Source organism: Schistocerca serialis, chromosome 2, assembly GCF_023864345.2.
Source record: "Schistocerca serialis cubense isolate TAMUIC-IGC-003099 chromosome 2, iqSchSeri2.2, whole genome shotgun sequence".
NCBI lineage: Eukaryota > Metazoa > Arthropoda > Insecta > Orthoptera > Acrididae > Schistocerca > Schistocerca serialis.
The window spans coordinates 844,921,816-844,943,665 of NC_064639.1; the positions used below are offsets into that span (position 1 = coordinate 844,921,816).

At 44.6% G+C, this 21,850-nt stretch overlaps 1 protein-coding gene across 1 annotated transcript in view; it reads right to left on the reverse strand.

Moving 5' to 3' along the window:
- Window positions 1-21,850, reverse strand: part of LOC126455828 (uncharacterized) — a 222,137-nt gene that overhangs the window by 100,947 nt on the left and 99,340 nt on the right. The window contains exon 3 of the mRNA XM_050091589.1: window positions 12,690-12,776. Within this exon, the coding sequence (XP_049947546.1) occupies window positions 12,690-12,776 (87 nt within the window). The remainder of the gene's footprint in view (window positions 1-12,689; window positions 12,777-21,850) is intronic.

Below are 21,850 nucleotides of genomic sequence, written 5' to 3' on the forward strand. Positions count from 1 at the left end.
TTGAATTGACAGCCTCGAGAATTGTACTATTTATCAAGTAATCGAATTCCAACGGAACTCATGTGGATCACCTCACACTTTTCGTTATTTAGCGTCAACTGCCACCTGCCACATCATACAGCAATCTTTTCTAAATCGCTTTGCAGCTGATACTGGTCTTCGGTTGACCTTACTAGACGGTAAATTACAGCATCATCTGCGAACAACCTAAGAGAACTGCTCAGATTGTCACCCAGGTCATTTATATAGATCAGGAACAGCAGAGGTCCCAGGACGCTTCACTGGGGAACACCTGATATCACTTCAGTTTTACTCGATGATTTGCCGTCTATTACTACGAACTGCGACCTTCCTGACAGGAAATCACGAATCCAGTCGCACAACTGAGACTATACCCCATAGGCCCGCAGCTTGATTAGAAGTCGCTTGTGAGGAACGGTGTCAAAAACCTTCCGGAAATCCAGAAATACGGAATCAACATGTTTTGTAACGGTTCGTTGTGTCGTTGTGGTGCGGACTGCTGCTCTAATTTCTGCTGCAGATGCAGTACGATGCGCCAGACCGGTTTTCTTGCGATCGTACATTCTCGTGACCGCCGCTGCTAGCAATCATGTGCAATATTTACATTTTTCTGCAGTAACGCAGAACAAACATCCCACTACTCGTAGCCCTATTACACGACCTGGTTCAGACTCAGTGAGGTGTTGATAATGACGTCTATGTCTTCTTAAACACATTCGTGACTAACATAAACTCACAATGTCCAATCTCAAAGGTAATTAGCGCTCACGACCGTTCCAGCGTGTATTTAAATCAGGCAAGATTTGCATTCCCATTGTCGCGCTACTAGCGCCACTCTAACACGACTGGCGAGAAATCAAAATAGACATCATCTGTCAGATGGGAAAACACGCTTACCAACTTTCCTTTATGTCGCACAACTCTTTCTTGGGTTTGCGATTTTTTCCGTCTGTATATTCAGGGTGAGTCACCAACTATTGCCACCAAGAATAACTCCGAAAGTATGATAGTAGATGAAAAGTTTGTGGGACAAAACTTGCATGGGACAATGGTTTTTTGTTCCTAGGTGGGGTCGCTTCAGAGATATGAAGGTCAACTTTGCTTTTTGTAATGGGATGCTATAGTTTGGTACTTATTTTCTGATAGCGACTATCGAGATGAATCCAATGATGTGTCACAGTAAGGGTACAAAGGTGACATGAACGTCCATTTACGGAAGGTATTCGAAGCAGTGCTGCAATCTTTTTATAGTGGATTGAGTGGTATACCGTACCACATCGGCACTTATCGAAGCACATGCTATGATAATTCATTCTCGTATATCTTCAGTTGTAATTGGAACGCCTTTATAAACAATGTCATTTACGAATCCCCACAAGAAAAAATCCAGAGGCGTCAAGTCTGGCGAACTAGCCGGCCACAAGACACCTCCTTTGCGTCCAATCCAACGATTTGGGAATTGTCTCTGCAACTCATTTCTAGCCATCAGCGAAAAATGTGCAGGACACCCATCGTGTTGATACCACATTCTGTTCCTTGTTCCTAAAGGTATTTCTTCCAATAACAGACCTAATGTTTCTTGCAGGAATGTGGTGTACTTCCTACCATTAAGATTTCCTTCGATGAAATAGCGACCTATAATTCTGTCCTCCAAAATCCCACACCATACATTCACCGACCGCGGTTTTTTGTGTTCAACTTGTCGCACCTAACATGGGTTTTCAGTTGCCCAATAATGCATGTTATGCAAATTAACATTTCCGTGGCTCATGAATGTAGCCTCCTCAGTAAATAAAATCAAATTAATAAATGTGTAATTCCTCTGAATCTGAAATTGAGCCCATCGTCAGAATTCAATGCGACGCATACAATCCGTACCAGCTAATTCTTGGTGGGGACTGATATGGTAAGGATGATATATATGGCGATGTAGAACACGAACAACACTACTCTGGCTCATGCCAGACCCTTAGCGATTTGACGCTAACACAAGGATCTCGAACCACAGTGGTAAGAGTACCAATCTCCGCTGCCTCGTTAGTAACTTTCCTTTGCCGGATGTCTTTCTGGTGCGTTAAAGACCCAGTTGTTCTCAATTTATCACACACATATTTAAATGTACGACGTGTAGGGTGAGTTCGTTGAGAATATCTTTCAGCGTTTAAGTCTCTAGCTCTCGCTGAATTCCCTTGGAATTCTCCGTAAATGAGAAGCATATAGACTTGTTCTTCGAAGGAATACATCATTCACATTCGCTTGATTCGACGATACTAGTCTTACCGTTCCTATTAGTGTTGTATTGCGAAACCGTCGAATGGTGTTTACATGTCAATGGCACGTTAGATGGATACGCCGTATTCGGCGAATATTTACTATTTGGACGATAAACGAGAGAGAATTGTCAGAATATGTGTTTCGATAAGTACCGAAGTGATAAGAAATACCACTCAATCCATGATAAGAAGATTGCAGCACTGCATTGATACCAGTGATCGTCACTTCGAACGCCTTTGTGATCTTCGTTGACCTTCAAAGACCTTACTGTTACACATCATTGGATTCGTCTCGATAGTCGCTTTCAGAAAATAAGTACCAAACTATAGCATCCGATATAGAAAAAGAAAGTTGACCGTCATATCTCTGACGCGACCCCACCTAGGAACAAAAAACCAACGTCATATTGTGGCCCCCGATGTCCCATGCAGCATTTGTCCCACAAACGTTTCAGTTACTATCATACTTTCTGAGGTATTCTTGGTGGCAATACTTAGTGACTCGCCCTGTATAAATGATCTGGCGGACAGGGCGAGCAGCAGGTTACGGCTTTTTGCTGGTAATGCTGTGGTATACAGAAAAGCGTTGTCGTTGAGTGTCTGTAAGAGGATACATGATGGCTTGGAGAAAATTTCTAGTTGGTGTGATGGATGGCAGCTTGGTCTAAATATACTGTAATTTAATGCAGATTATCAGGAAAAAACAATGCCTCAATGTTAGAATACGGCATTAGTAGTGAGCTGCTTCAATGAGTCACATTGTTTAAGTATCTAGTTGTACCTATGTAAATCAGCATGAAATGGAACGGGCATGTAAGGATTGTAGAGGGGGAAGGCGAACAGTCGACTTCGTTTTACTGGGAGAATTTTAGAAATGTATAGTTCACTCGTAAAGGAGACTGCATACAGGACAATAGTACGAGTCATTGTTAAGTATTAAAAAAGTGCTTGGGATCCATACCAGGTAGGATTAAAGGAATACATCGAAGCAGTTCAAAGGCGGGTTGCTATATTTGTTACCGGTAGGTTCAAACAATGCGAGTTACGGAGATGCTTCGGGAACTCAAATGTGAATCCCTGGAAGGAAAGCGACGTTCTTTTCGAGGAACGTTACTGAGAAAATTTACGGAACCAGCATATGAAGCTGCCTGGAGAACGATTCTCCTGCTGCCAACGTACATTTCGCGGATGGATCACTAAGATAAGAGAAATTGCGGCTCGTACAGAGGCATATAGGTAATCGTTTATCCCACACTCTATTTGCGATTGGAACGGGAAAGGAAATGCCTAGTAGTGTTACAAGGTACCCTCCTCCACATACCATATTGTGGCTTGCGGAATATGTATCTAGATGTAGAATGCCACCTGGCAACCTTGATTCTCCTCCGAGCCATCACACAGGGTTACGCTCATCGTGGTACTGTACAAGAAACTAAGCATTTCAACGAACCCGCACAAATCAGAAATGTGTAACGCCATCTACACTAGTGCACATTCCTCATTTGTGCGGATTCGTTGAAATGCTGATCATTTGCATATCCAAGCATACCGTACACTTTACTGCAATTTCCTGTTTATTGGATGCCACCGTCACTATGTTCCAGTTTTAATGACCAGGAGCGTACTTCGGCAGTGCACACACACATTGCCTACGATACGGGTTAAACCGTTGTAGGCGTCGGATGTAGGACAAGTCGTGAGAGTGTAACTGTAGTGTGTCATGGGCTCAGGTAAAGGATTTGAAGATCGAAATGAGGATCGCAGTGCCAAACATTGACACTCACGTCGAGCCCTCGTGTTTGCTGTGATGTTTTAAAGAGACACTTTTTTTTCACTGCTGCTACTCTTTGTAATAACCGGCCATTTTTATACATAACACGGGTCCTTTCTAGCCTATGGGCTGGTCTCTTAGCCGACACACAGAGCGATACGACCATATGCTGTGTGTCGTTGCCCGTGCCCCACCAACGTGGAGGTGGACCACTATGCCCTCTTTCTGAGAATTTATTTGCAGCCATAAGATGAATATACAAAGATTTGACAAAATTATAATTATAGAGTAAAGAGGCAGCAGGATGTGAGTGTGACTGGGCGTTTCGCCCGACATGCAGTTCCGCGCCTGCCCCGGTCGGCGCGATGCCCTTGGTGGCAGGTGCCGGTGAATGCGCGGCCTCGTGACGTAGAACCAGCGATCGAGTGTTAGTCGTTAACCTGTTGCGACTCGCAGCGGTCAGTGCACCGCGAACAGGCCGCACATGCAACAACAAGCCAGGCTCCGAGAGGGAGGGGAAAGCGACAGGTTGCGTCGGCCTGGCGCCTTGTGAAAATCAGTCCAGCTGCAGCCCACAACGTAGTAAGCATTGCGCTACAGACTGTACCTCTGTAAAGTCAGCAAAGTGTGCATATAGAACTACGCGTAAGACTGTAGAAGCAACTTGATATCAGTTTAAAGTACGTTAGATTCACCATTAATTCCAGAGACCAATACTGTGCAAACCCTCATGGATGTGAAACATGTCGGCAGAATACGGTAGATAACACCTGTTCCACAAAGCGCTTTTTTTTCGTCTTCAGTCTTCTGACTGCTTTGATACGGCATGCCATGAATTCCTTTCCTGTGCAAACTTTTCAGCTCAGAGTAGCAATTATTTGCCGGATGTATTCCAATCTCTGTTTTCCTCTTCAGTTTGTACTCTCTGCAGCTCCTTCTAGTATCATGGACTGATTCCCTGATGTCTTAACAGGTGTCCTGTCATCCTGTCCCTTCTTCTTGTCAGTGTTTTCCATATATTCCTTTCAGCACCGATTCTGCAGAGAGCCCCCTCATTCCTTACAGTAAGTTGGTTCAAATGGCTCTAAGCACTATGGGACTTAACATCTGAAGTCATCAGTCCCCTAGACTAGACCTACGTAAACATAACTAACCTAAGGACATCACACACATTCATGCCCGAGGCAGGATTCGAATCTGCGACCGCAGCGGTCGCGCAGTTCCAGACTGAAGCGCCTAGAACCGCTTCGCCACAACGGCAGGCTTACAGTAAAAGTCCACCTAATTTTCAATATTCTTCTGTAGGACCACATCTCAAATATTTCGATTCTCTTCTGTTCCTGTTTGCCCACAGTCCATGTCCATGTTTATAATTAATGTAAATTCCACAATCATCATTTATAGCTTTTTGTCATGGACTTGCTTCGGGGTATCTAGAGTTATTAATATGCAAAATAATGACCAAATCCTTAATACTCAGCATTTTTCATAATTGCCACACTATTGGCGAACGCATTCGGGAGGACGACGGTTCAATCCCGTCTCCAGCCATTCTGATTTAGGTTTTCCGTGATTTCCCTAAATCGTTTCTGGCAAATGCCGGGATGGTTCCTTTGAAAGGGCACGGCCGATTTCCTTCCCAATCCTTCCCTAACCCGAGCTTGCGCTCCGTCTCTAATGACCTCGTTGTCGACGGGACGTTAAACACTAACCACCACCACCACCACCACCACTATTGGCGAAGAGCAGTAGTTAGTTTATTATTTCCAACAAAAAGTTCTAGGCGCTCAGTCCGGAGCCGCGCGACTGCTACGGTCGCAGGTTCGAATCCTGCCTCGGGCATGGATGCGTGTGATGGCCTTAGGTTAGTTAGGTTTAAGTAGTTCTAAGTTCTAGGGGACTGATGACCATAGATGTTAAGTCCCATAGTGCTCAGAGCCATTTGAACCAACAATAAAGTTTTTTTCCTGTGAGATGCCCATCTAAATTTTTCAATCACTAAATCGGTGTCGACTAAGTCATTTTTGGCCCATGGCTACTTCTTGGGGTCTACGTCAGAATATGATTTACGCAAGACTCCAACCAGATGACCCAGTGTACCAGTATGGTAGAAGCCTCACGTAAATAGTGACCTGTCGTATATTCTGAGTCAGCCTTGCTCCATGTTTTATATATGGGCTGTTGTAATTGAATTATAAGCAGAAACCGGTTTAGGCACTGAAACAGTTACATGACGATTTGACTGCAATAACTTTTATTGATACTAAGTATTGCAAATATACGTGGCATCCAATAGGCGGTCTAGGTGAAATGGTGAAGATGGGGCAGGTTTACCGTTATCGGCGAATGGCTATCTGTCTTCTGAGTGAATATAGTGAGTGCATATGCAGTGTCTCATTGGGGATTGTCGTAGAAGTAATAAGACGGAAGAGAGTGAAACTCAGGAAACTTAGGACACTTCTGTCAAATGTTATTGACGGTGCAATCCAACTTAGTCTCCTTCCACAATCACATAACTACCTACTGCGTCACAAATGCCTACTCGACCAGATCCTATTAAAAATTTCAGATTTAATTCAGGACATTTAGCACACAGCCTGCTAACCAAGAAGTGTATGCTATCATTATTTCTTTCATTATTAACCAGATAGCTGTAACGATCATTTTTTACCACTGAACCTTTGTCACGCTCTACCCGTGAAACAGATATCTTTCCTAGGTTCACATTTTTCTTCTGAACGTGTAGTTCAACAACCTGTGCAGGAACAGCAACACGTTGTTGAAACAATGCATCGTAGTGCTACTACCAGCACACTGCGACTTTCTGCACCTACTGGTGTCCCACGAATAGGTGTATGACGATCATTACGTGCGGGACAGTTGTACCCGTTTAATGTAGAATATGCCCACAATCTTCACACTGGTGGCAATGCCATAGGGCTTGAATTTTATCACTTACTTCCATGAATATTATTCACTGATGAAGACATGTGTACACGGAATTGAATCAACAACACCGTAATATTCATCGACGATCGCAGGAAAATCCACACGCTACAGTGGAAACCAGTTTCCAAGTTCGTTTCTCGATGCGGCAATATCAGATCCAGTCAGTTTAGAAGAGCAAATGACGAGACATAATTACTTGCATTTTTAAGAAAATAGTTTGTTGAACACCCTAAGGTCGTTCCTTCGGGCCAGGCGGACTGTAGCGAACTTCCGGCATCGCGGATCCAGACTTGTGAGGGAACATCTCACCCGTACTTAACCTAACCGCTGGATTGGTTGTGGTTGTACATTTACCTTGCCACCGAGATTGCTGCACCTTACTCCATTAGATTTTTGATTGTGGGTTGGATGAAATCTGAGATGTACAAACGACAGATGAATTTGTGAGATGAACTGCTTGGTCTCATCATGGAGGCCGCTGCTTTCATTAGGGAACGTGCTGAGGCTCAAAGACAAACAACATAACATGTTCTTCCATATTCGTGTGATGGCCAGCGCAGGCCATCTACTCTATGATTTTAATACCTTCCTCGACTTTTACTTCTGGTGTACGTTTTCTCCTTGTGGTTCGCTTTTTTCATTTTGTCTTTCGATGTGGTTCTCCGTTAGTTTTACGCCCTTTTACTTTCCCCAATTCCTTCTGGGAACTGTTTTACCTTAAGACTTGTTTGTATGAGGAATGAGGGACTGATGAGCCTGTAGTTTGGTCCTTTTATAACCCAAACAAACCAGCCAAGCAAGAGTACACAAACGCATTTAAGACGACCGTGGAATATTTTAACATTTATTGTTAACTGTACAACAGGTGCAATGTGACGTGTACGATAATGCTTAGAAATTAATGTGTTAAAAATAGATATTTTTCAGTTGATTGTAAAACGCATGTTGTAATCTAGCTTTCCTCTGACACCGTGTCATAGGTAAGCATACAATATCTATCTGTTTATGTTGTATACATTCTTTAACTACAAAACGGTCGCATTATTATTCAAATCCTCCTTTTGTAGTAGAAAAATGAGCTTCAGTGAAAGTCTGCAGTCGGCCGTTGTGGCCCAGCGGTCCTAGGCGCTTCAGTCCGGAACCGCGCGACCGCTACGGTGGCAGGTTCGAATCCTGTCTCGGGCATCGATGTGTGTGATGTCCTTAGGTTAGTTAGGTTTAAGTGGTTCTAAGTCTAGGGGACTGATGACCTCAGATGTTAAGTCCCATAGTGCTCAGAGCCATTTGAACCATTTTGAAAGTCTGCAAAATGGTCAGTCTACTGGTTAGGAAGGGAAAGGTGGCCACAGACATAGAAAAGGGAAACTAAGATGAAGCGGAATCTGGTTTTCTAAGCCTTATGTTTGGATGTCTCTTCCTAAAATGTGTCGCCCAATCCTTTTTTTCTTTTTTGAGTATGTAGATCATTCCGCTCAGCAAGCTAAAATGCCAAGTGGCACAAATTAATTACTGATCAGCAATAATATCTTACTTCAATGTAAAAAGCATGGTTAACGGTTCTTCCTCTTACTCATTGTTGAATACACATCTCAGTTCCCAAGAATCTACTCGTCTGCAACAGCGTCACAATTTTCTTACAAGGACTCTCCTTTTAAGTGTTTTACTTGAGACACTGAATAGTTTGGCTGCTGTAGCAAACGGTATCTTTTCTTTTTTTACAGCATCCAAAGCCTATTGCATAACATCAGAATCCCAAGATTTTCATAGTGTTCTGAAATAAATTGATGGCCTCTTAGCATACACCGGTAATAAGAGAACGTAGCTTTTAGCCAAGTTGTTAGGACACTACTACCTTTGTATACCTATTTTATGAAATACTCTTGTCTTATAATGAGTTCCCTCGTCTTGAAACAAGGTAAATACATTACAAAATATACGGCATGTGGCCACATTGCCCCGTCAGGCGGCTGTCCACTATGCCCGACTGGGCGCCGTTACGCTAAATGTTGCTTGAATATGAAATTGCATAACCTAGGTAATTCATAAGCAGGTGGTTTCGAAGGCTAAAATACAACGTTTTACCAGCGTTGAAGCAATTAACCGACTTGCCTCACATCAGACGTAGAGAAAAAATAAGATATTCCACTGCAGATGAGCGCGTGCTGCTATCCCCACTAAACTCGCTGAAAACACCAAAGAACTCTCTTTCAATACTTTCAAATGTTCGCCACTAGGCTACAGAAAACTGCAAAATAATATAACGAAGAGGCCGCTTTACCCGCCCTGGCCACTACAGCCGTCCTAACAGTCTGCAAAATCCACGGTCTTCCTGCCGTTCATTAAAAACGGTAATTACACTTAGGAAAGATCTTGTGGAAATTAAATATCGTTGTGATTTACAAACCCGAAAGATATGGGCCACCTAAAGTCGACCAAGGATGCTTGCAGACCACAGTAAAAACCAGGAACTCCAAGATTCTGTGTAGTTATACAGACCTGCAAGTGGGTACTAAAAGAACAGTCAAAGAACGATTATAACACAAAGGCAACGGTAGAATTGGAGAAACAATCATTTGTCTTGCATACTGGAGACCTCCGGATTCGATCTGATAAGACATACGTACTGGCAGCCACAGTTGGATACTGCGAAAAACTATGTGAAGAGACAGGAGAGATTATTAAACTCCCCAATGATTTTAATCCGAAGGAGGTGGTTGTAAAACTGAATGGCACCTGGATTACAGCGTAGCAGAAGATGTGTACACGTCCTCCACCACTGGATGACAGCAATTGCGGACGACAGCAGTCGACAACAGCCAACTGCGTTCGAGTTTTCAAAACATGTGACATCACACCTCTGCCCGGTAGCACTCGAAAAAGGTAATTTTTGTTCAGCCAGTAGCAAACCAGGGTGTGCATCGGGCCTTCGAAAAAGATACAATATGTCTTGATGTTCTTCAGAGATGGGAACAAAACGAGAAATTCATTGGACCACAGCATAATATCCTGGAACCCACTTCTTCATCCATACTTATTATGAAAACTAGATGAGTACCCGGCATTGCCCGGTATGTATTTATTTCAGTCTTTGATTAGCCCATGTCCTCCTTTTTCCTCTCTCTGTTCATCTCCTCCTTCACCTCTTCTCTGTCCATCTTCTCAAAACCCTTCCTGTCCACCTCACCCACTTCCTGCTCTCTGATCTTCTTCTGTCACTGTCTCTGTCCACCTCCTCCTACCTCCTCTCTCTGTGTCGAAGTGCTCTACTCCCCTCTATCTATTTGATCCTCCCCACTCTGTCCATTTGATCCTTCTTCCTCTGTCCATTTCCTCTTCTCCCTCTCCATCTCCCTCCTCCTACCCTCTCTTTGTCAATATCTTCCTTCCCCTCTTTCTCTGTCCATCTCCTCCTCCCCTCTCCCAGTTAATCTTCTCTTCTTTTCTTTCTGTGTCCATCTCCTTCTCTCTCTCTGTCCTTCTCCTGCCCTTTCTATGTCCATTTCCTCCTTCTCCTCTGTCTGCCTATCTCTTCCTCCACCTGTCTCCGCCCATCTCACCCTCTCCCCTCTCTCTGTCCATATCCCTCTCACCTATATTTGCCCATCTCCTCCTCCTCCTATCTGTGCCTATCTCCTCGCTCCCCCTCGCCATCTGTCCATTTCTTACTCCGCCTTCTCTCTCCACATTATCACACACACCCCAATAGGAGGCTGGTGGCTCTTATCCCTACAGTATTTCTTTCCAGGTTGTAAATAATATTTGTACCAAATATGATTTAAATAGTTCCAGGGGTTTACGATGAGCTTTTCCTCCATGACTTTGCAGCCATATTAACAAGTGAAATATATTTCATATATTTTTTAACATATTTCTTCCGTTTTGTACACATATTTCACCTGCATGTCTAGCGAATTTCATCCTGCAATTTGATTTTCACATACACTTTCCGTCCGAACAGGCCCTGGGAGGTCCAACAGAACCGACCGACCGCCGTGTCATCCTCAGCCGATAGCCGTCACTGGATATGGATATGGAGGAGCACGTGGTCAGCACACAGCTCCCCCGGCCGTTGTCAGTTTTCGCAAACGTTATTTTTACGCAGCCGATTTCTCATGACGTATCTCCTGAACTATGTGCTGCACAATGATATAATTTTGCAGGTACGTCCGGTGTTATAAATGGCAACTGTCTGCGAAATGTGTTGTGAATAGAGTTAGTAGTAAAGAAGTAATAAATTAAAGCGTCATGCCTGATGCGGCGGTCTTACTGCATGTACAGCGAAGATGTAGTAAGCGATAAACTTTTTTCCTTTCATCATATTGTAGGCGTCGTCAGCGACATAAAGTTTCGTAAGGAAACTATCAAAGGTGTGTGGGTGAAAAAGGAGTGTGCCCACAACACGCGAGTACCCAGACTTTACTCATCCAGCATTTGAGAATGAGAGCAGTTAATGGCTTGCAACAGACTTTACAAATAATTTCAAACCCTTACAAAACATTTCCTTGTCGACAATCCACACAATACGATGAAAGGAAAAACATTTGGCGCTTACTACATTTTCGCTGTTCATGCAGTAAAACTGGCGCACCGGGCATGACGCTTTAATTCATTACTTCTTTACTGCTAACTGTATTCGCAACACATTCGGTACATAGTCACTATTCACATATACCACTGGAAGTACCTACAGAATTATATCATTGTACGACACATTGTTCAGGCGATATGACGTCATAAACACTGATCTGGTTGAAAACGAAACTGCAGGGCGAAATTCGATATGTATAAAAAGGTGAACTATGCACACAAATATGTGGGAAATTAGTTAAATATTTGTGATATGTGTGCAAGCGGGCAAAGTGATAGGTAAAAAGCTCATCCTAAATCGCTGGATCGATTTCAGCCAAACATGATACACATACGAGTATTACTTACTATCTGGAAAGAGATACCGTGAGGGTAAGAACCAGAAACTGCATATTTGAGTAGGGGTGGCTGATAACGTAGAGAGAGAAAGGGGTAGGAGAAGGTGGGTAGATACAGAGGGGAAAGAAGGGGATGGACACAGATAAGGGGAAGAAGGAGATGGACAGAGATGAGGGATGGCGGAAATGAACAGAAAGGGGAGGAGATGGACAGAGAGAGGAAAGAGTTGGAGATGCACAGAGAAAGGAAACAAGAGCAGATGGACAGAGAGAGGAAAGAGGAGGCGCTGGACAAAGAGAGAGGCAGGAAGAGATGAGTGCAGTATATGGGAAATAGGCGTATGTGGGCGAAGCCGCGAGTAAAAAGCTAGTATTTTAATAAATGTGGACACTCAGCTACCCTATTGCTCTTTGACTGGCCCACTAAATCCTACTGAAAATCTCTTGTGCTGTATGGAACAGAGGTTGAAACGGAACCATCAATATTACCGTAATTTCCGGGATCTAATCACCAATGAGTGGCCCCTGCTGGATATGGCAAACCTGTAGAAACTCGTGGTCTCTCTTCCTCAACCAGTTTAGGCAATTTTCAAGGCAAGAGCCAGTGTTACCCGATATTAGCGAGAAATTTCTCTGTGCTGACAATTTTTTTCCGAGTGCACTGTTGTCAAAGGAGTAGCCTTAAACAATCGCAAGCATCGGCTGTATTGCACTGTCTGCCTGGTACTTACAGTGTGCTTCGATACTTACAGACACAGCAGACGCCAAAGCCGAGAGCACATGGGCCGTGGGAGGCGCCGCCCTGGATACGGCATTCGTACGTGTTGAGGCACACCCCTGCAAAACAGCACGCCTGAGCCACTCGTACCCGCCTCTAGCAAATCATCTCTCGTAAATCATACACTCAACACAGCACTTCAGCAGAACTCAAAAAGAGCACAAATACTCTACGTACAAAGTAAATACCACACACTAGTAGAAAATGAAAAATGAACTTCTCTTATGATGTGACATGACGATAATGGTGATGATGGTGACGGTGACGCTCTTCAAAGTATCCGTTGACGGTAACTTTATAGCTCGTCATCTGGAAAGCGCAGGAAAAAATATTTCTTGTACGTTTGCATGTTGGACGAAAATCTGGTTGCTTTCGTTAACAGTGGCAACACATGCCCAACTGTCGTCTTCCAGTCAGAAATGATTTTTGACTAATTCGGTTCTTCGTGTTTCGAGGTTTAAATTCTCATCCTCAGGAAGCTCTGGTCTTGAATGTGGTATACAGCATCTGATTGACATTCTTATCAAATTATGTGCTTGGACGTATCTAATAATGTAAAATAGAGCGTGCAGCATATGCAGTAAATATGAAGTTGAACAAAAACAACTTGAAAACGATTGTTTAAATCTCGAAACGCGGAGTCCAGAATTGATTAAAAAATATTTGTTGCTGTCAATCATTTTTTGTATTGTGGCTCCATACTATAGGCCGAACTAAAATTGAAAAATTGTCATGAATTCGAATTTTGTCTCGAACACCACAGCGCTGTGCTAGGCATGGCCCTTCCTCGACCTTTGATTGAATTATCCAGCAAGCTATACGGGAGCTACTGTTTAACAGTGAGTACGAACCACAGTACAGCTCGGCATTTTTCATATTAATAAATATTACTAGAAGTGAGAGAAGTGATAAGTGCAAGATAAGACCTACCGAGAACGTATGCTTCTTGAGGTTCCTCTAGAGTGATTTAGAAAAAAAGCATATGGAACCGTAATTATGATGGTCAGATGGGGCTTTGAATACTGCTCCTTCCGAATGCGAAATATGAGGAATTGGAAGGATGAAGTGTAGTTGAAGACATGTGAAAATTTGGGCCTGTGAAAAAGGGATTATTTCCTCTGCGATGGGCGTTCCAGGAGCCAATTATATTCACCCTTGGTTTCAGACATGAAAACATTATTTAAAGAAGCTTATGTTTGGAAGCAGCAGAGTCTTCTATGGAATGCTGAAGCATATTCAAAACTTTTTACTACCGTCTCGCGTACGCCGCAGCCACTGCGGACACCGTCAACACAATAACTTCGTCGCCACTCTGTAGTTTACCGTCGTAATTCCCCCCATTCTGCTGCTTATGATACATCTCACTCTTTTCAGTTAATCTGCAAAGCACACTAGCTTTTAAACAGCACTAACCGTTGTTCCTGACACCGTTACACCAAACTGTTACTACTAACATTGTTTTAACAACAGGTATGACCACCGGTTGACGGCCAGGGAGATGGACTATTTATTTCCTTTCTGAGGGCAAGCTCGATTCTTTTCAGGTAAATCCCGAAGAGTTGAAAGTGAGTCAGTGTATTTACATCTGGGAATACTTGGGAGAGGAGTTCGATAAGCTATAGAGAAAGTGCGTATAGCGCAAACACGATTCGGAAAACAGCCTGTGACCACTGAAAGACAGTGCAATAGATCACCCAGAAAGGTCGTACGTACAGGTATCTGTTGATCTGGAATCCGGAAGGCACAGTACACTGTTCTATACATTAAGCGGCATTGCTAAATCACTAATTTTGTAATTTATAATTTTGGACTACACTATTACAACACTGTAGTACACAGCACTACACTACACAAAACTATTGCACTTGGTATTAGAACCAAGCTGGATCTCTCGCTGGTTTGGATGGTTAGTCCCCTGTGCACTGAGGTGCAACTCAGGATTCACAGAACTGTGCTGTTGTGCCAGCCAAGTTGTAGAGACTGGGAGATGGTTGTCAGGGTCTCAGGAAGTCCTCTTTGGTCCTCCCCGAGGCTCGTCTCATCACTGCTTCCAGACGGTTCTTGTAGTTGGGTGATCTGCCGTGGCATGTCTTGTTATCATGATGTAAGGCCTCATCTTGGCTGTCTCTCAGCCTTGTAGGCTTGCAATTCATAAGCTGATATCTTAGCCAAATGCGAGTTCAGTTTATGTCACAGTTCCTCATTCCTTATTATAGTATAGACTGTTGCATTTCCAAATGCGTTTTCTGTTGTGCTCCGTAACATCTTGTCCAACAGGACACCCCCAGACGATGTGATTCGGGGTACATATTGCTCCACGTTCACCAGTGTCTGTAGTGCGCTGTCGTATTTTTAGTAATTAGCTGGGATACGGACCATGTCCCGACAGGTAGTGTATAGCTCCCTTGGTTGAAAGGAAGTATGTCATTCTTGTTCTTTCTCTTATGTTTGGAAGGAAGAGGTAGGTCCTTCTCCGTGTCTCTACCCTATCCCAGATTTCTTGCCATTCTCTATCAATGCATGCTTTTATTTCCTTATTCGACACGGCTCTTATGTCCAGTATCTCCTTTACCTTATCATACACTCCTGGAAATGGAAAAAAGAACACATTGACACCGGTGTGTCAGACCCACCATACCTGCTCCGGACACTGCGAGAGGGCTGTGCAAGCAATGATCACACGCACGGCACAACGGACACACCAGGAACCGCGGTGTTGGCCGTCGAATGGCGCTAGCTGCGCAGCATTTGTGCACCGCCGCCGTCAGTGTCAGCCAGTTTGCCGTGGCATACGGAGCTCCATCGCAGTCTTTAACACTGGTAGCATGCCGCGACAGCATGGACGTGAACCGTATGTGCAGTTGACGGACTTTGAGCGAGGGCGTATAGTGGGCATGCGGGAGGCCGGGTGGACGTACCGCCGAATTGCTCAACACATGGGGCGTGAGGTCTCCACAGTACATCGATGTTGTCGCCAGTGGTCGGCGGAAGGTGCACGTGCCCATCGACCTGGGACCGGACCGCAGCGACGCACGGATACACGCCAAGACCGTAGGATCCTACGCAGTGCCGTAGGGGACCGCACCGCCACTTCCCAGCAAATTAGGGACACTGTTGCTCCTGGGGTATCGGCGAGGACCATTCGCAACCGTCTCCATGAAGCTGGGCTACGGTCCCGCACACCGTTAGGCCGTCTTCCGCTCACGCCCCAACATCGTGCAGCCCGCCTCCAGTGGTGTCGCGACAGGCGTGAATGGAGGGACGAATGGAGACGTGTCGTCTTCAGCGATGAGAGTCGCTTCTGCCTTGGTGCCAATGATGGTCGTATGCGTGTTTGGCGCCGTGCAGGTGAGCGCCACAATCAGGACTGCATATGACCGAGACACACAGGCCAACACCCGGCATCATGGTGTGGGGAGCGATCTCCTACACTGGCCGTACACCACTGGTGATCGTCGAGGGGACACTGAATAGTGCACGGTACATCCAAACCGTCATCGAACCCATCGTTCTACCATTCCTAGACCGGCAAGGGAACTTGCTGTTCCAACAGGACAATGCACGTCCGCATGTATCCCGTGCCACCCAACGTGCTCTAGAAGGTGTAAGTCAACTACCCTGGCCAGCAGGATCTCCGGATCTGTCCCCCATTGAGCATGTTTGGGACTGGATGAAGCGTCGTCTCACGCGGTCTGCACGTCCAGCACGAACGCTGGTCCAACTGAGGCGCCAGGTGGAAATGGCGTGGCAAGCCGTTCCACAGGACTACATCCAGCATCTCTACGATCGTATCCATGGGAGAATAGCAGCCTGCATTGCTGCGAAAGGTGGATATACACTGTACTAGTGCCGACATTGTGCATGCTCTGTTGCCTGTGTCTATGTGCCTGTGGTTCTGTCAGTGTGATCATGTGATGTATCTGACCCCAGGAATGTGTCAATAAAGTTTCCCCTTCCTGGGACAATGAATTCACGGTGTTCTTATTTCAATTTCCAGGAGTGTACACCTCTCTTTCTTACAGCTAGATATAGAGGTAGCAAGTCTAATAGCACCAGCAGCGCCTCAGTCGGTGTAGTTCTGTACGCGCCATCCGCAGCTAGTGGTCTAGTGGCTAGCACTGCTGCCCCTTGATCACTAGGTCTCGGGTTCGATTCCCGACCGGGTTGGGGATTTTCTCTGCGCGAGGACTGGGTATTTGTGTTGTCATCATTTTATCATAATTAGTGAAACTGGCGAGATTGGACTGTGTAAAGATTGGGATAACCGCGCAATTTAGCGATCCACAAACCAAACAATATCTATACGCGCTTGCCAGGCGCAGGAGTACACATCTGTGCGCTCGCTGTGGAGCCTGTGCTATCCTCACCTTTCTGGTTGTATGAGTCCAGACACTCAACCCATAGCCCACAACAGCGAATAAGATTGCGTTGTGGTACGTTCTTATTGCACTTAGTGGCTGCTGAAAACTTCTCTGGCCAATTGTAGCTATTTTATTTAGGATTTTAATATCTCTCTGGCAGGCGATTTTTACAAGTGCATGACAGCTTTGCTATTCGTCGATATTAATTCCAAGCTAACTATATATTTATTTTCACAGTTTCGCCATTTCTTCTGGCTGTGGGGTTTCTCGTTCTTGATAGTGTTCCTTTTAGTAACATATAGACCGTTTGTATTGTTAGTTAGTTTTCTACGCACGAGATGCTTAGTCTTTCAAGAACTACCTTACTGTTTAATTTAGCGCCACGCGGGATTAGCCGAGCGGTCTGAGGCGCTGCAGTCATGGACTGTGCGGCTGGTCCCGGCGGAGGTTCGAGTCCTCCCTCGGGCATGGGTGTGTGTGTTTGTCCTTACGGTAATTTAGGTTAAGTTGTGTGTAAGCTTAGGGACTGATAATCTTCGCAGTTAAGTCCCATAAGATTTCACACACACTTGGACACTTTAATTTAGCCCTTGTGTTAGCAGATACTGTAATTAGCAGACCGTGTGAATAGGCGATCCAGCCTCTAGTGTTTGTGACACTCTGAAGCTGGTTCAGTGATAGCTCTTTGCCAACACCCCAGAAGCCAGGACCACAAACAGCCTTCGATTATGTCTTTCACAATTTTTTCCCCGGTACATTCTAATTGCACCTGCTTGTCTGTGCAGTAATCTCGTGGACTTTTATAGAGACACCTTGGACAGTCTGTCTGTTTCAGTATTTTTAACAGGGCAGGCTACCACAAATTATGTCCGCCCCAGTAGCTGAGTGGTCAGCGTGACGGATTGCCGTCCTCTGGGCCCGGGTTCGATTCCCGGCTGGGTCGGAGATTTTCTCCGCTCAGGGACTGGGTGTTGTGTTGTGTTCATCATCATTTCATCTCCATCCGGCGTGCAGGTCGCCCAATGTGGCGCCGAATGTAATAAGACCTGCGATATGGCGGCCGGACCTGCCCCGCGAGGGGCCTCCCGGCCAATGACGCCAAACGCTCATCATCATCATCATCACCACAAATTATCAAACGCCCCAGCAATATCGGTCTTTATGTCTATAACATACTTGTTGTCTGAGATATTCACTGCATGATTTATCGCATCCTGGTGGATTTCCCTTTCCTAAAACAGTGCTGCAGGGGGCTCGTGCCTACTAACTGTCTGTGGTCCCTCAGGCGGTGACACAGAAGCTTTTCCTGTATTGGGGCTAGAACATTACCAAACAAATCGACCTGCAAGATTTCGGTTCTCTTGGGTCTTTGTCTTCCCCTTCTTCAGTATAATGATATCCGAGATTTTCGAAATTCTGAGAACCAGACCCTGCAAAAGACATTCGTTTAATAACACTGTTATATATGGCACAATTTGGCCCACCAGCTGGCGCAACAGTTCTGCCAGTATTCTGTCAGGACCTGGTGCTTTCTTCTTCTTTAACTTCATTATTGCCTGTCTCACTTCCTCCTGGACAAATGGAATCACAAATTGTTATTCACATGCTGCTCTTGTGATTCAGAGCGAAAATGCTGATGGAACTCTCTGTCTTCCACCCTTGTATCGTCCGTTGCCGTCGTCATTGTTCCGTCGAATCTTCTCAGCGTTGATAATACAATGGGTGATCGAACCTTATTTGTTGCAAGTTTGTCTGGAAAACCCCAAACATCTGTTACCATATGGTCCTTAATGTACGCCTCCTATTTTTCTACTCTTGTTTGATGTAGTAGATCCTTACATTGTTGTTTGACTGTTCGGTAGAAAATCAGCCTTCTTTGTCGTTCTGTTTCCCCTAAGGGTCTTTGGTAGTATTCCCCTTCTCTGCCTTGCTCTACGTCTTAAGGACTGTAGGGTGGGAATCCAGGGAATTTTAAGCCCTTTTGACTTCCTTACAAATGTTAGGATCGCCATCTACAGCGCTCGCAAAAATTCGTCCGCTTCGGTGTCAACATCAATCCGGTTCCTTGCGGTGGCTGTATCTTGAGTTCTGCCTTTAAAAGTTCCCAGTTCTCTCTGTGTAGACTGTATAGTCGCTCGGCCTGGATGTTAGTGTCTAAGTTATTATCTGTGTTTGTAATTGTGAAGCAAAAGAGTTTATGGTCACTTGTTCTAAGTCTATCACAGACCTTCCAGTTGGCAATTCGGTCACTGACTTTCGGGTTTACGAAGGTGATATCTATATTTGCTCTCACACTTGCGAGATTTTGGGAAGTAGATGAGCTGAATGGCCTATTCATGAGATAAAGGCCAAATTCTTGTATAGAGTCCTGAAGGTACAGTCCTCTTCCGTCCATTAGTCTTCTATACCACATTGCTGATTTCGCTTTTGCGTCCATTACGAAAATATTTCTGTCATTTCGACCCAGAATTGCTGCTGTTTTTAAGTTTTCTACCCGTGGTCGTACCTCCTGACTGTATTGAAAATATTGATTAGTTAGCTAAAATTTTCCTAAGAAAGTCATTATTTCTGTTGCCACTGCTTGTTCGTCACAGGGTCGATGTACCTTTGTCAGTGCTACGTCTCTACCTGGAACCACAATCGCGGCCATTGGACGTTGACCTGATATTATGATGTGTGCTGTAACTGGCAAGTGGGGTAATTCCTCGTTTCTGGTATGTGGTACCTGTATATACAATATGCGTAAGTCCAACTCCTCTGACACTTTCCCGAGTTCTTGCATGACCATGGCATTACGCATCGCACTTATCTGGCAGATTTTAGTCACTTGCGTCTGTTCCACTGGCCTTGGAGTGTGATCTGAATGCTACGGGAATTAGCGAGCACATAGCTATGTGGCCAGTGTAACCTGTAATCATATACATTTTGGCTCTGTGTCATCACTAATTTCCTGTACAGATGCTCAATATCAGGTGTCTTCTGTCTCCTCTTAAAGAAGACGTCAAGTACAGTCTGCAGTTCCCTTGTACTTGTAGGCAGGTTGTTGACACTTAGCTGAATACGATCAAATTTCTCCGTGACAGGAAAATGTATGGTAGAGCCTCTTGGATGACTGTGCCTAACCAGGTGTCTTATTGCTACGGTTAATACATGCATATCCTCTAACTTAGCCTGTCTCATTGCATTGTCACACATTTCGTAAATAGGCTGTGGGTCCGGCCATTAACTTCGTCCATATTTCATGACATGTCCATCACTGTTTGTATCCTTTTAAGGCTTAGCACGAAACGGGGTTAAATATCGTGTGGTACCAAAACAACTAAATCGGCAGAAAACAACGCATTACAAAGCCGGATGGCACGAGACTGAACTCACACACAGCAAGAGCACGCACTGGATTGTGTACTAACAGGTGGTGCGTTAAGATGCAATTGCGGAAACGCCAAACAGAAAAATGAAGAAAGGGGTCATGCGGAGCGCGCGTGTGCATTCGCGGATAACTATACAAATAGAATGCTTAGCTGAGCTGATGGGAAGGCTGGGTAATTCCTTAAAATGTATTAGAATACACATAAATTGGAAAAAAATATTAGTAGTGAAAATGTTGTCTTTCGAAAAGCAGTACGTTGATGGTTGCAACTTGGTTTCAACACAGCAGCTACTAAAAGTTCTAAAATATGACACACAACGATAATTTATAATTAGAACTAATAAAAGCCATTTTCGTGCTAAGCCATCAAACAGGTTTTTTTGAGGGGGGAATTAACTATAATTTAAGATTAAAGAACTAGAATTTTCAATTCATTGTAGGTAAATGAGGGACCGTCCGCCCCTCGTGATCTCGCGGTAGCGTTCTCACTTCCCGAGCACGGGTTCCCGGGTTCGATTCCCGGCGGGGTCAGGGATTTTTTCTGCCTCGAGATGACTGGGTGTTGTTGTGTCGTCTTCATCATCATCATTCATCCCCATTACGGTCGGAGGAAGGCAACGGCAAACCGCCTCCATTAGGACCTTGCCTAGTAAGGCGGTGCGGGTCTCCTGCTCTGTAAAGAAGCATGGGACTTCATTTCATCACAAATGAGGGACCGTGAGCTGCTGAAATTTTACATTTCCCGTAGATGATCATATACGGTCTGTGCTTTCGGTACATGGAGACCCTTTTAGCTTACCAGGCACTGTTACTCATGGTAAGTGGAATTTTTAGTATTTTATCTATCTGATGCTATTTTATTAGGAATTTCTTTCTATTAGCTTTCACCCTTTCTAGGTGTCACGGGAGCGTTCGATGTTATTTTATGTCTGACGTCTGCTACTTAGCAAAAAATGCTGGGCCATCCCATTGTCTTTTCTCGATCGGAATATGACTTAATTTTTTGAGTGTGTTCATCCCGTATAGACCTTTCCCTTTAGTTACGTTCTCTTGCCTTATGTGAGTCTTTGTCTATCATTCTGAACAGATTGCACCTGATGATGCAGCTAAGATCTTGCGAAAATAAAGGACTTACAGCTAAGGCGGTCTTATTTTCTCAATGCGATACATCCAGGTTGTGGCTGTCCTGACTACAAAGTCTGTTACCTCTGAATTTACCCAACCAATTCATTCAGTGTCTGTTGTCACGCCTACTTGACAAGGACTACAACACTGCACCAACACTCTAGAATCGGTCGCACTAAAGTCTAGCATGATATTTCCTTTACAGATGCGTTACATTTTCACAGAAAGCTTGAACAAATCTAGGCCTTCCATTTGTGTCTCTAATACCAGTTTCTCA